This window comes from Xenopus laevis, chromosome 3L (genome assembly GCF_017654675.1).
Source record: "Xenopus laevis strain J_2021 chromosome 3L, Xenopus_laevis_v10.1, whole genome shotgun sequence".
In the NCBI taxonomy this organism is placed as follows: Eukaryota; Metazoa; Chordata; class Amphibia; order Anura; family Pipidae; genus Xenopus; species Xenopus laevis.
Window position 1 is genome coordinate 47,358,471 of NC_054375.1, and position 15,637 is coordinate 47,374,107.

General features: G+C 38.8%; 1 protein-coding gene across 2 annotated transcripts in view; it reads left to right on the forward strand.

Moving 5' to 3' along the window:
- sh3rf2.L (SH3 domain containing ring finger 2 L homeolog) overlaps positions 1-15,637 on the forward strand; it is a 76,137-nt gene that overhangs the window by 47,413 nt on the left and 13,087 nt on the right. For both annotated transcript variants that reach the window (XM_041586193.1, XM_018252142.2), the window contains exons 5-7: positions 1,708-2,019; positions 10,443-10,540; positions 11,352-11,522. In XM_041586193.1, the coding sequence (XP_041442127.1) occupies positions 1,708-2,019; positions 10,443-10,540; positions 11,352-11,522 (581 nt within the window). The remainder of the gene's footprint in view (positions 1-1,707; positions 2,020-10,442; positions 10,541-11,351; positions 11,523-15,637) is intronic.

Consider the following 15,637-nt stretch of genomic DNA (forward strand, 5'->3'; position numbering starts at 1 on the left):
TGAAGATAGGTCAGGCCCTTGCTTAAATCAAACTCAGGACCCCAGTGCTATGGGGGCAGATTTACTCAAGGGGGAATCGGCAAATGCTGGAGACAATTCACCAGCGTTACTGCCATCAAGGACTTTGCCGATTTAATGACGGGCGCAGGCGCCAATTCCCTAGCAAAAGAAATAGATGCTAGCGCTGATTCGAACTCTATCGCCAGTGAAAATTCGATCTGGCAAATGGACTTTACTCTGCAAATTCACTAAAATGCGGATTTTACTGAACGTTACCTCTTTCGCCAGACTTGCCTTCGCCAGCTCAGACCAGGTGAAGTGCACTGGAGTGCATAGATATTCTTCAATCTTCTGTCCCTTACATCATATTTTTTAGTGGAAAAAGCTTTTAAGTCCAAAAACACTGGTGTCTTTTCCTTTTTTCAGAGTGATAGCCTGCAAAAGTCCTTAAAATTTTTTTGGGTAACCGGGTTCCCCCATACATTTTTCTAACATATGGCACATAAACTATACAGTGGGCTCATGTGTAGGGCATTACAACAACTCTATTTTCTTTATTTTCAGGGTAACACCCAGAAAGCCAAGTTAAAAAGCCTTGATTCACACCGGTGCTCAGGCAACCACTGGAATAAGTTCAATTGTAAAGTAGGGGAATCAAAGGTGGAGAGCAGAATACCTGCTAATTAGTGTTTTATCCTGCATCCGCATTGTGGGGATGCACAAAAAAACACTAATTAGCAGGTAGTCTGCTCTCTGCCTTTGATTCCCATTCTTTACAATTGAACTCTATTTTCTTTTTTAAGGTTCCCTGGACTTGTGTAATGTAATATATTTGCTGCAACATATACCTCCATTCAACTTTAAATTGCCCACCGTATGCAAATTAACCTGAGCGCAAGACCTGTAGCGAATTTGCATTTCTGTGACAGTGCCCAAATGCTTTCATTGAGAGTAGAACATTGAGTGCAATGCAATATTTACCACGATTTCAAAGAGAGGACTCGAGCAGTGGTGACATATTTTTTATAAGAGATTCCATGGATTGGACTACAACCCTATACACATGCACCTATATACACACTTTCCCCCAAGTCTTCATAGCATCACAAGGGGTTGGAAACAGACATGAGCTATTATAAAAGAGTCTCTCGGAAAACTGACTCATCCACCTCTGCTCTGCTGGGCATATTCTAAATATCTGCAGTGCTGGAAAGAGTGACAGACATCAGCTTTAATTCACACAGAATCCTTCAGCAGAGTCACCACTGGCACAGATGTCTTTACTTGATATTTTGAATGAAACCACAGACGCAGAAGCCGTTACTGATATATGTGCTGCACGTGCTACTACACCAGTCATTTCAGTGGGAGAAGGTCGTAGCTGTGTATGCAAGATGCTTCAGTTGTGGTTGCTCATCTGTGACCGTTACTTTTTTTTTTTTTCTGGCTGCAACAAACTGCAAGAATGTTCCACCCTGTGGAGCAAATTATGGGGAAGAATGTGAACTCTAATTTCATATCTATGAATATATATTTGTATATAGGACTGAGTTTAGTCAACACATTGGCAACAAAACCTGTGCAGTCCCCCACTAGCGTTTTATTTTACATATACACCATTTGTTTTTGCTATTTTCAGATTGGTAATCATTCATTGCATTAATAAATACATCTGAATACATCATAGTGCATGTCCTTTCTTTGCAGCCAAACCAAACAGCAAAGCAACTATTGGAATCAAATAAAAACAGAAGCCACCAGAATAGTACCCATTCTCCGTTGATGAAAGCACCCACAAAGGTTAAAGGTACAGAAGTGGCAGCCAACCATGCAATGCACGAGGGCCGGCGGAAAGGGCCCCGTCAGTTTCTAATCACAAATGCCTTGAACAGATTCAACAAAATGGTTCATTCTCCAACGGGCCGTCAAACTCCCGAAATAAGTAGCCCTATTCTTATCAGTTCCAGCAATCCTGCAGTCATTGAGAAAGCAGAGGTCTTGTCTGCTTCACCAGTACAGGTATGTTGGTAAGATCATAGACAATAATATGCAATGTATCACAATGAGGTATTCAAAAGTCTTATATATAGAGCATATAAAATAATGGAGGACGGGGTGGCACAGTTGATGATAATAGCGCATGCCATGAAGATGATGGGTTGGCTTAGCAGGGCCTGTTTGAATGTGCATGGAAGTAAAGAAGTCCATGAATGGAAGGAGCAAGAGGGCTCATTCAGTAAGGTGTTGAATTGCTAACATCTGCACAATAACTTCTGATAGCCACCTTTGTCTTGATATTTAGTGTAATTAAACCTTAATCGTGCTTGGCAAGTACAATACCTGCTGAGACAAGGCTACTGTGAGTCCAGGTGAAGCGTGTGCATAGATTTTAGGGTTTATAAGGGGAGCAGAAGTGCCACAGAAGTCAAGTACTTCATTTCAGTTCAACTGCAGTTGGCTGTCATCAATGCCAATCTTCCACCTCAGGCAATAAAATATCCTTGATCTTCTCTAATCCACATGCATTGTTGCCTACAGAAGCCCACTTTTAGCTTTCCAAGCACCTACTCTCTATATATTATAGAATTGTTCATAAAGTAAGGAGATAATTTATAATTCTGGGTACCCCAAAAGCCGAAATATTGGCTTTGACTATGCCCCCTTCTTGATTCTTTCTGAAGCAGTTGAAAGGTGTTTGTCTACTGATGATTGGTCAGGCACAGGAGCGTATTTGCCATTTAGGCACTTGAGGGCCTTTGTCTGTGGTGGCCGATTTAAGGGGGAGGCCCTCGGATGCCTATATGGTAAATAAAATGTTCATTTAAAATGAAAACCTCTTCACCTGCCACTGGATACTTTCCCATGAAATCCAACGGCAGAGGTGGTGGGGTAGGGAGAACCTGGTGCCAAAAGGAGCGGACGTGACGTCAGGCACATGCACGTTGTGTCATGGCGTCACTTCCGCTTATGTCACTGCACATGCATTGATAGGCCCAAAGAAATCCGGTGCCTAGAGCATCACCGGACCAACAGACAGCCCTACAAAGACATGCAGTTGGATAACCCTGGTCTAGGGTACTGCATCTGCCTGTATTTACATTTTTCTTTCAAGTACAAGAAAGTATAAAACAGTATGATAAAATATATTACAGACAGCATGTTTACATTTCCATCTGTGACAGACGTTAAGCACCACATCTCAGTGATTTTTCTTAGGATATTTGCTGGCTCACAAGAGCTCTAGGTCTCCACTACAATGAATAGGTTAAATCAGAAAGGCACTGTCTGCTCTACTGGCTTGTTTCCTGCTTATGATTTTAGCTAATGGGTGTTGCTGGAAAACCTGTGTTACGCTGCAAGACTTCTAATTTCACGCTGGTAAGTTTGGAAGCAGGGAAAACAGCTCAGCGCTTCTATCTGCCCAAACAGCTTTGCATGAAATATAAAATAGCGCACGACAGGAAGACCAGTACTTTAAAAATGAATAATGCACAAAGAATTTTGCCACATGTTAACCTCTTTTACTTCTTTGGTTTGCTGGCAGGGGCCACATAGAACTATCGTGTTTGGTATTCCTGACTGCCTCTTTCTGCAGTAAATACCACGGTGTTTATTCCCAATAGCTTTTAATAGAAAAATCGATGGCTACCCCCACAGTTATGGGACGTGCCCTCTAAAGTGCAAAAGCCATTAGCACGTTGTTAATGAGCTTTCGTTTAAATGGCTATTAATGAGCGAACTTAGCTAATGTTTTTAACGTGCTTCAGAGGTATAGAAGACGAATTGTAGGGTAAAAGACATTATACTTTTAGGTTTGTTCAGCAATTGGTTTTCTTCATACTAGGCAAAGAGGCAGTATTTAAAGGGGAACTATTGAGAAAATGAAAATTGAATATAAGTTTCAGCATACTGAAATAATAAACATTCTAAATACAATCAATGAAATATTCTGCATCTGAAATAATCAAGTTTATGTTCACTATTCCTCTCTCAGCATCTGTTTCTCTTCATCTTCTCTTCATGCAGCAGTTGGGTGTCAGATATTCATTAACAGTTAGATCCAATATTATTTTTATCCAATTTTTTTATCCCGTGTTTTTACTGAAATTACCCTCGAAAATCTAAAAATCTTTCAGGAAATATCCCCCCCATGTCCACCAAATATAATAACGTCCTACGGATATACAGCGATTGACCTCTGATTAAAGCTAGCTGGCTATTGGTGACCTCTGGCTACCAATAACCAAGTATAGCAAATAATTATTTCACTGTACATACCTGCACACACATACACAAATATAATGTTTATACGGATGTACGGATCCATATGGCTTGGATCAATATGGGACAATGGACACACATTCTCTGCACTGTCCATGCTGCAGGGCTTATATACTATAACATGGTGCAGCGAAAAGTGCAAAAATAGATGCAAAATTGCATCCATCCAAATGCTGTTTACAAAGGGACTTGCACTAAAATGATGTGTCTACACTGGTTTATTAGGTGTGGGTTTTAAAGAACAGAAAAGAAATCCTAGAATTAACAACTGCTGTGAGGAGGAGATACAGTTATGGGATCCGTTATCTGGAAACCCTTTATCCACAAAGCTCCGAATTACGTAATGACCGTCTCCCATAGACTGCATTTTATCCAAATAATCCAAAATTTTAAAAATGATTTTTCTGTAATAATAAAACAGTAGCTTGTACTTGATCCCAACTGAGAGATAATTAATCCTTATTGGAAGCAAACCCAGCCTATTGGGTTTATTTAGGGGCAGATTCACTAACTTCGAGTGAAGGATTCGAATGAAAAAAATTCGAATTTCGAAGTATTTTTTGGGTACTTCGACCATCGAATTGGTTAAATTCGTTCGAATTCGAACGAAATCGAACGATTCGAATAAAAATCGTTCGACTATTCGACCATTCGATAGTCGAAGTACTTTCCCTTTAAAAAAAACTTCGACCCCCTACTTCGGCAGATAAAACCTACCGAAGTCAATGTTAGCCTATGGGGAAGGTCCCTATAGGTTTGCTAACCTTTTTTTGATCGAAGGATTTTCCTTCGATCGTTGGATTAAAATCGTTCGAATCGTTCGATTCGAAGGATTTAATCATTCGATCGAACGAAAAATCCTTCGATCGATCGATCGCAGGATTAGCGCTAAATCCTTCGACTTCGATATTCGAAGTTGAAGGATTTCAATTCGAGGGTCGAATTTCGAAGTATTTTTAACTTCGAAATTCGACCCTTAGTGAATCTGCCCCTTAATGTTTACATGATTTTCTAGTAGACTAAGGGGTATATTTATCAAAGAGTGAAGTTAATAGTGAAGTTTCGCCACTAGAGTGAAATTCCGCCACTCTCCATACATTTCTATTGGATTTTTATAGGCATATTCATCAAAGGGTCACTTTCACCCATTGATAAATACGCCTTTCAAAATCCCATAGAAATGAAATGAGAGCTGCGGAATTTCACTCTAGTGGCGGAACTTCACTCTTTGATAAATTTACCCCCATAGGTATAAAGATCCAAATCACAGAAAGAGCCATTATCCGGAAAATCAGGTCCCGAGCATTCTGGATAACAGGTCCCATACCTGTACTTCCAGGGCCCTTTGTGGGTAATCTAATAAATTGTGCAGCAATGCAATATAATTCACGCAATTAAAATGAAGATGCAATTTGCAAATACCTGTAATCACACTGAAATTGTAGCTAAAAACACTGTATTGTAGGGACGGCATCTTGTTAAGCACTGAGGAATCTAGAACTATCCTAGTATAAAACAAAAGAAGAGAAAGTGAACATTTCAGGTAACTTAAGCACAAGACATGATCTTATTATGCAACCAAATACACTTTTCTTGGTATTGTGATAGAAACAGGAGAAAAAAAGTATTAAATTAAAGCCACCTCAGGAGTTTAAACCCAAAGAGGCAATGGGTTTAAGGCTTTTCTTGGTTATCTTTATTTACTTGTAAGTTGTTTATGGTAGCAGCACAGCAAATTTTCTTGCTTCTGACAGTCTTTGAAGAAAACACCTTAGGGGCAAGGGCTCACCCATAAACGCTATTAGCAATACTGGAACAGAAAGCTAGCGGAACCTTAAAAGCTATTTGGCGACAAACATGTTCAGAAATATATCAGGAAAGTTCATGCCAAGACATAAGAGGAATCTGTCATCCATAATATATCTGAACAAAGCTCAGGTTAAGGCAGTTAAATATATTTGCTGGAAATATTTAATACCTAAATATTATAGGGCTAAGTTACGTGCAAAGTCTTTCGGCAATTATACGCCACTTGCATCTTAAAGGGGTGGTTCCCGTTTAAATTAACTTTTCGTATGTTGTAGAGAGTGATATTCTTAGACAATTTGTATTTGGTATTCATTTTTTATCATTTGTGGTTTTTGAGTTATCTGGCTTTTTATTCAGCAGTTCTCCAGTGTGCAATTTCAGCCATCTGTTCAAATGACCCTAGCAACCGTGCATTGATTTGAACAAGAGACTGGAATATGAAGAGTAGAGGGCCTAAATAGATAAGTAATAAAATGTAGCTATAACAATGAATTAGTAGCCTTACAGAGCATTTTTTTAGATGGGGTTAGTGACCCAGATTTGAAAACTGAAAAAAGAAGGCAGAAAATAATTCAAAAACTATATATAAAAAAAATGAAGGCCAATTGAGAAGTTGCTTCGAATTAGCCATTCTATAACATACTAAAAGTTAACTTAAAGATGAACCACCCCTTTAAACTGCTTCTTGCAATTCTGCATAGTTGCACTGAGCATACAGTATGTTAATCGGTAACAAAAATGGTGAAAAAGTCCACCAACTGATGCAGGGGAACTACTCCAGGAACTAGTGCCAATGTTCCCACAGTAACCTGCATCAATCATCGGTGTGAAATTGAGCTTAAGGAATTGGGCACAGACCAAATATGTGGGACACAAGTGTGTCAAACACATCACCACCTCATGGCTGCAATTACACTGGAATTATAAGAATAAACAGACCCTCTAAAATTTCTTTAGTGAGTACTTTTAGACCCCTGACACCCTTTTTACCATCTATTGTGGTTATGTCTGACACCTGATATTGTATGGTAACCTCACAAAATCACACATATTTATAAAAGGCTGTCTTCACATACAAAATTGCTCTGTTCTCAGTAGGGGCATACAATTATAGTTTTAGAAAGATTTAAAGTGGACCAAAACACAAAAAGCTGTATAATAAAAGTCCATTAAACATGAAATTCAATTTCTATTTTTCATTAAAGCCTTCATAGCTGTTGTAAACTCATTTAAATATCTCAGCTGTCAATCAAATACTGGCTGCCATTCCTCTATGCCTTAGGCATGGCTCTCCACACATTCCTCCTTTCTCTTTACCGTTTAATTGTGTAACCAGTGCATGGGGATGGACATCAGGTCCTCCATTCTGGTGCACAAACAAGATTCTGAGATGATACAAGGCTTGTTTTAATAACAGTGTCCACATAATGGCTCCTGCCTGCTTGCTATAGTTTTGAATTATTAGGAAACAAGATTCAAATAATTTATATAGTGTAATTAAAGTTCATTTTGCTTGACTAATGTGATAAAATAGGATTTTGAATAATTTATTCGGGTGACGAGTCCCCTTTAAGCTGCCCTATCTCACTTTTATCATGGTGCTTCCCAAGCCATTGAGATAATACATGGCCCACTTAATATTTAATACTTTCTACTGCTGCAACTATCAGTAGTAAAAGTTTAAGCAAAATATCATGGCACAAATTAGCAGTCTGCCAAGCACAAACCTCTACACTCAATGTCCTAGCTTTTGGTATAGTTACATAAAGTCTGGCTTAAACTCAATCATACAATCATACATAGACTATTAATGGCCCATAACTAGTTATTCTTTCCCTCTGCCTGAATTGTTCACTTCCTCTTCTTTTGTCTCTTAAATTACTATGATAGTTCTAGCTTTCTCAACGCTTAACAAGATGCAAGTCCAATATGCAAAAATAAATAAATGAAGCATGCCGCCACCCTGTATTAATAGGTCTGTAGCTGCCATCTTTAAAATGTATTTTTAGCTCAACCAATCAGCATGCTTTAGTTGCTGACTTGGAAATTTGCCTAATGCACATTTAACAATGTTCTTTTACATTTTGTTTTATATTCACAGATCTAGTTTAGGCAAAACAGCCCTCATCAGGAATACATTTTCCTCGGCCATTTCCAATGCAGGGGACGTCACCTTAACTGAGATTTCTGGGGAGCTTTCATTTCCTTGAATTTTCTTTGCTTCAAGCTTTTAGAAATGTGGTTTTTCATCAGTTTTGCTCTTATACTGCAAATAATCAAACAGAGGGAACTAGAGGAGGACACAGGAGAAACTAAATAACATTTTTCTGACAGACAATCAAATATTTTTGGTTGGGCTCGAGACATTCTGGGCATTTCATAAACCACTGTCTTCCTATAATTAAATGCAAAGTCATCAAGATGAATCAGCTACACCATATCAAATTCAGCACATTTGGACTCCAACTGGAAATTTTAGGTTTATTACTTAATAGGGTGAATATAACGCAAAACCATTGTACTTTTATGGGACTTGTTATCCAGAATGCTCGGGACCTGGCATTTTCCAGATAAGGGGTTTTTTTCTGTAATTTGGATCACCATACCTTAAGTCTACTAAAAAATCATTTAAACATTAACTAAACCCGATAGCATTGTTTTTAGACAGATAACAATTAATTACATCTTGGGTGGGTCAAGTACAAGGCACTTTTTTATTACTACATTATTTTAAAATATTAGAATTATTATTTATAATAGTGTCTATGGGTGATGGCCTCTTTGTAACTAAGAGCTTTCTGGATAATGGGTTTCTGGATAACCGATCCTATACCTGTACTGTGAAAAATACAGTTACTGCTCTAGTCTGTCTTGGAGACTAACCAACAGTTTGGGATTCACTGATCAGTTCACTTCACAGCACTCAATTCTACAAGGAAATAGTGTTGCCTAAATGTAACCTTGATCCTAATCCCTGTGTTTGCTAATTAATACCCAGTAAGAAAGACAGAGGCTGCTTTTAATAGCCATTACATTTACAAATAACATTAAAACAACTCCTGATATTTATTTAATGTATATTGGCACATTTCTGAGAATGACATGTGCATGAAACACTTTTTTGGTAGAGATTCCTTTAAATTGCATTGAACAATCTGTTTATTTACAAGTGTGGGCACAATAGGCTTCTCAGTATATTTTACATAATGCTAATGGTCTTTAATATAGTGGTGTGGATGAGTGCAGAGAATCAGATGTTTGTTGGCACTGAATAAGCTAATCACGCCCTAATTCCACCCAACTTTATAATTACAGGTGTTTGTAGCGGTGAACACAGCTTCCCATTTTGCTACTATTGTACTACTATGCAGGTTATTACACTAAAAGGTTATAAACTTCCCACTCTGCCACTTAAAACCAACACATACACTTGAAATATGTTTAGTTTTGTAAGGCGTGACCTTAAAATACATGTTTGTGAATGACTCAAAATACTCCTGCATGGAAGTTTCATGGGAACGTAGCAATAATCAGCTATCCAGTTTCTGAATTTAAAGAGCAGCTTATAGTAGGTTCCAATTGGCAGTCTATGTTGGGAACTGTGGTTCTGTGACAAAGTTCCCGATTTAGGAAGCCATTTGACAGGTAAATTATGCTAATATAAAAGGAGAAGGAAAGTTGTTTACCACTTGGGGGGTGCTAAATGTTAGGCACCCCCAAGTCAATGTATTTACTTACCTGAAACCCCAGGTCGGTGATCCTATCAGCAGAAAACTGCACCGGTCTGGGGTTATTCCAGTGAGCACCACGGAGCGATCTTCTTCCGGCTTCTTCTTTCTTCTCACGGCTGCGCATGCGCATTAGAGTGAAAAGCCGAACTTTAACTAAAAAGTCAGCTTTTTCATTTTACTGCGCATGCGTCTGCCCTGGGAAATTTGAAGAAAGACGAAGACATAAGAGAATTGCTCCGCAGTGCTCGCTGGAATAACCCTGGGCCGGTGCAGTTTTCTGCTGATAGGAGCACCGGCCCGGGGTTTCAGGTAAGTAAATACATTCACTTGGGGATACCTAACATTTGGCAACCCCAAGTGCTAAACAACTTTCTTTCTTCTTTAATGGGATTAATGAAAGAAAGCAATAAAAGGTTCAGAGTTTGCTAACCCAGGTAACATGGTACTGGTTTAAAAAACAGACATCCAATTGGTTGCTAAGGGTTACTAGATCTGGGCAAACTTGTGCCTTTAAGTACATTATCCTATTAGTGCTATAAGTGAATTTGAAATGTTTTCTTTATGTGCATCACAATTAGTTACTATAGATATTTAATCACACTGTCCGTGCATTACTTGCAGGTCAATACTTCTCTATACTGTCCCATATTTGGAACACAGAGCAATGGAGCACCAATAATGTCTCTTGCCAGTTCTCACCAGACTATTTTGGCAAACATGTAAGTACCCATCCTTAACTTAAGGGGATGTCTGGACTGCAATGTAAGGAATTACAGCATTGTTCTTAGTTATTTTCAGAACTGGACAAATGCAGGAAATGATAGTTACTCCTTTTACTGAACAAAGCAGAGAGAGAAAAACACGTCTTGTGGCTGCAAATATGGGGAATGTAATAACAAGTGCAAAACTTGATCTAGATATTGTAACATACAGCAACCAATCAGTAGGCTGCATTTCCTGGTCTGCACTTTGAAAGCAAACATCTGAGTGGTTGCTATATTTCTAGACCTGACAAAAAGTCTTCAGCAGAAAGTTCCAGACCCAAAAGGGTGTTGGTGAAGACCGGTGCTTCACAAGAGAGTAAGATCATTCCAGCTGTCCCTTAGGGTTCCTAGTTAACTGTTGTTACAATTACTTTGTCAGGGAACACATTGAGTCTCATTGATTGTGGCCAGTCAAGGTGCCATGCAGTTTGCCCACCATGCACCTCCCACACCTGAATTCCACCAACCAATGAGAGGTGCAATTTTCAACAGCCAGAATGTTTTGCAAAGAGTTGCCACTGTAGTTGTAAACTGTGTTACTTACAGATTCAACCAACACAGCTCACAACATGCCAGGTGCAAGGGCCTTGTGTTTTGTGCACTGAAAGGGGTAAAATTCTTCTTTGCCCTGTTACACAGCAGATATGCAAATGTCAGTATGTGTGTTTGTTTTGCTATCTTAATTGATGTAAGGGCCGCAGTTATACAATCAACAAATTGATCATTTTGAGTAGCTAAAGGCTATTTTTCTTCATTTTTTTACCAGGTGTGTTGTTCTGCATCCATACATGGCTAATGGGCCAGAGGAGCTGGACCTCCAAAAAGGGGAAGGAGTCCGTGTCCTGGGGAAATTTCAGGAAGGTTGGCTCCGAGGAGTATCACTAGTAACTGGAAAAATCGGGCTCTTTCCGAACCACTGTGTTAGTCCTGTGTACAGGTTGGCAATTTCAATTATTAATTTAACTAATAAGTATTTAAATTTAAGATTTGTCCAGATTTTGAGATCTTATATATGGGAGGTGTATTTTCAACATTCATTTTGACTCTAAAATTCTTAAAAATGAGAATAATGTATTTGTGGTAATCAACGTTTTTTTTTTTCAACAAATGAATTCGATTGAGTTCAATCCCATTTTTTTTTATTTGCAACTACATTTTCAAAAAAATCCTTGAATTTTAATATTGAAAAATCAGCCTCCACATACCGAAAGCATGCACAAAGAGTAATAGCTGCATGCCACATAATGGAAGACTTACATCCACACCTATAAACGGTGACATCTGCATCTCTGTCATGCCAATAATCTAGGGGGTCGTTAAATGTGGAGATGAGCAAGCTAGTCTGTTATAGTCTGGCTGATTTGCAAAATCCTAATTGGCTTTGGGCAGGGTCGGACTGGGGGGCCCGGGGCCCACCGGGACTGCTGGTCCAGGGCCCCCCGCCCCCCTACAGCGACGCGCAGAACTCGGCACAACTATGCGTATGCGCCGCTCGAACGCCGCCATGCGCATGTGCGAGCGGCGCTTCTCGGTGCGCATGCGAGAGGGCCGATACGCATCGCCGAAAACTTTTTTTTTTCAAAATTTTTATATTGGTAAAGGGGTCTGGCCCGGCGGGGGCCCACGAGGGTCGGGGCCCACCGGGTTTTTTCCCGGTGTCCCGCCGGGCCAGTCCGACACTGGCTTTGGGAAATTAATGCCTCTCATAAATTCGCTACCATTTTGATTACATTAGCAAGATGGATGTTGCTCTCATTTTGTCTGGCTTGGCTTCCATCATCTATTGCATATATTCATACACATATTCATATAAATAGTCAACTTTAACTAATATGGCGTCTACTGTAAGTGACCATACATAGTAACTAAGGATTAAAAAGAATATGCCCATCAAGCTCAATCTTTTACCCATGTAAATCCTACCTAATTTCTAGTTGGTCCAGCGTAGTAAAGTGCTGTACAGTGTTAGCCATTGAAAAAACTGCAAATATGCACGGTTAGGTGACACCTTTTATTGGCTGTGTATGCAATGTTTGGAATGAGACCATCGCTTCTGCAATTTTCGTGAGTTTTGGAGCATGCACAGCTGTCTCAAGACAGACAATCGCTCCAACTGCGCATGTGCCGCTTCACTGGTCTCATTCTGAAGATTTCCGAAGAGAACCCCGTGAACTCCGCTGGACAAATCTGCACAGAGGGACAAGTAAAGAGTTAGGGGCATTTGCCCGGGGTAGCAGCTAGGCTAGGGTGATCAGAGAGGGGGTCTATGTAGGGTAGGGGTAGGGTTTTTTTTATTAAGAGTTTGTTTCTCCTTTACATGTTACATTATATGGAACTGTACTGGAAGACATTTATACATACCAAGACAGACTAGGGCAGTGTCGGACTAGGATATCAGGGGCCCTCCAGAAAACCTTAGGCTGAGGGCCCACTTTCCAATCTATCCTCTCCTCACTTAACCTCTTCATTCTCCTAGTCTCTTTTCTCTACATACTATACTCTATTCTTCCATTATTAAGCCTCTGTGTTCCCATAAAGAAGAAGAAGACCATGAAATAAGCCAAATGGTTAGAAGTAAGAGGCCCACTGAGACCTGTGCCCACCGGGAGTTTACCTGGTATCCCGGTGGGCCAGTCCGACACTGGACTAGGGTAGGGTTTACAGGAGTTTGCAAAAATGGGAATTAGACAAGAAAAAAGTTAAAAGACAAGATAAGGCTCCATTGGGTGTGATAATGAATGAATCTAGATTATATCCACTTCACAAGTCCATATTGGACTGTAATACATAAACTACAAATGGGAAATGTGAAGCGAGGATGTAAAGACAAGATAATATATTTGACCAGATATTGATAAGCCTCCCAAGATAAAAAATTTAGCTTCACTCTGCCAAGAATACAGTCTGATATGGACTTGTGAACTTAATTTTTAGTAGTTGCTACAGAGGAATGCAGAAAAAGCCACATACAAAGCTGTCTACTATGTGTCTTTAGAAATGGGAAAAAAATCTTTCCTGACTTCAAAACAACAATCTAAGATTTGTTCACGATCCAAGTCTGTACTAGGATCTAGTCTGAATAAAAAGCATTGCCAAGAACAGACCTTAGTTCGTAAAACAGACATTTATATGGCACTGTATCCATTGGACAAGCCAGTCCAACAGTGCTCCGATCTGTCCAAAACTCAGCAATCTGATATGTGATATGATCAAGAAGTCACAAGGAAACCTCTAGTATTGTCAAATATAAAAAGTTGTTGGCTTAAAAACTGCAGTGATCAGTCAAGGGGCCAGTGACACAAAAAAATAAGAATATTCATGTACATCATACATATAGCCAGTGTTTATAACTTAATATATAAAATGAATCAATAAAATTACTCTTGTTATGTCTCAATTGTGACCAGATGTATTAATTAGCTAAATATCCCTGTTACGTGAAATAAAGACACTGAGCAATTGCAGATTTTTTTTATTATGTATTTAGGAGCTTAAGTTACATTTACATATTTGGCTCTGTTTGTTTCTCATCTCAGTTCATTATCGACATGTATATATATATATATATATATATATATATATATATATATATATATATACACAATATCAAAACAGGGGGGTTGTGGGAGCACTCTAAAGGCTTTAAAGTATATATATAAGTATAATAAATGCTATTGCATATGTACCCAAATAGGGGTTATTTTGCTACAAAGTTATGATCATAAAATTGATAAGCCACCATACCACGTCAAGGTAAACCCCGAATGGCGGTCCCTAACTTGTTTTATTTTATATGTGCATTTTAGCATTACCTGTAATCAATGTCCATTGAACGCTGTTTTTTCACTGAGGGCTAAAAAACAGCGTTCAATGGACATTGATTACAGGTAATGCTAGAATGCACATATAAAATAAAACAAGTTAGGGACCGCCATTCGGGGTTTACCTTGACGTGGTATGGTGGCTTATCAATTTTATGATCATAACTTTGTAACAAAATAACCCCTATTTGGGTACATATGCAATAGCATTTATTATACTAATATATATATACTTTAAAGCCTTTAGAGTGCTCCCACAACCCCCCTGTTTTGATTATATATATATATATATATATATATATATATATATATATATACGTATATATATATATATATATATATATATATATATATATATATCCCACTGAGTTTTAAATGTACTCTTTACCTAATTGGAGAAGGATCAGCCAGACTTAAGGCCAATACCCAGACCACACAGCTAACCCCTCTGGCCAGTTAGTGGTATATTTATGCATTTTAATTAAGTGAATATAGCTCTATGCATTGCTGGATGCACAAACACATCACTATTCCCTGCAGCCTACTTCAGTTACAGGCCAGTGTTCCAAGCATTCTGGATAAAAGGGCTCCATGGCTGTACGCCCAAGTCTGCCATACTTGTATTTTAAATCTACCCTCTGGTGCATTGATGTAGCACCAAAGTTTACTATCTCCAAATGTAATATCTTGATATAATCAGACAAAATGTTGTTTAAAATAAGATGTATCAATATCCCATCCCAAATTATGTCTTAGTGGAGACCAACCCTTCCCTTTCATTGCTATTAAAGCATGCTTCGTAAACTAATATGGACTTTAATGTTAAAACACCACCAATGCTTCAAATCTGCCAGTAGGAAACATAAATGAGGGTTTCTGTGCCTATGGCTACATTTTGAAGTCTAGAAGCCCCTCCAGCCATAGCAATAAACTCCAAGTAGAAGAGCACATACTGTAAATGGAAATGGGAAAGGAAGCATAGTGTTACTGCTGAAGATGATTATACTGAAGGGGTTTCTTTTTTTGCTTGCAATGTGCCTGGTTATGAAATGGATCAGTAAGGTGGGTTGCCAGAGTATAACTTTATTATTAAGCTATAAATCATCCTCTCTTGAAAGCCACATATGAAACTTGGATTGCACCGCATGGTATAGTTTAGGTTGATTTATGGAACACTGGCTTGTAACTGAAGTAGGCTGCAGGGAATAGTGATGTGTTTGTGCATCCAGCA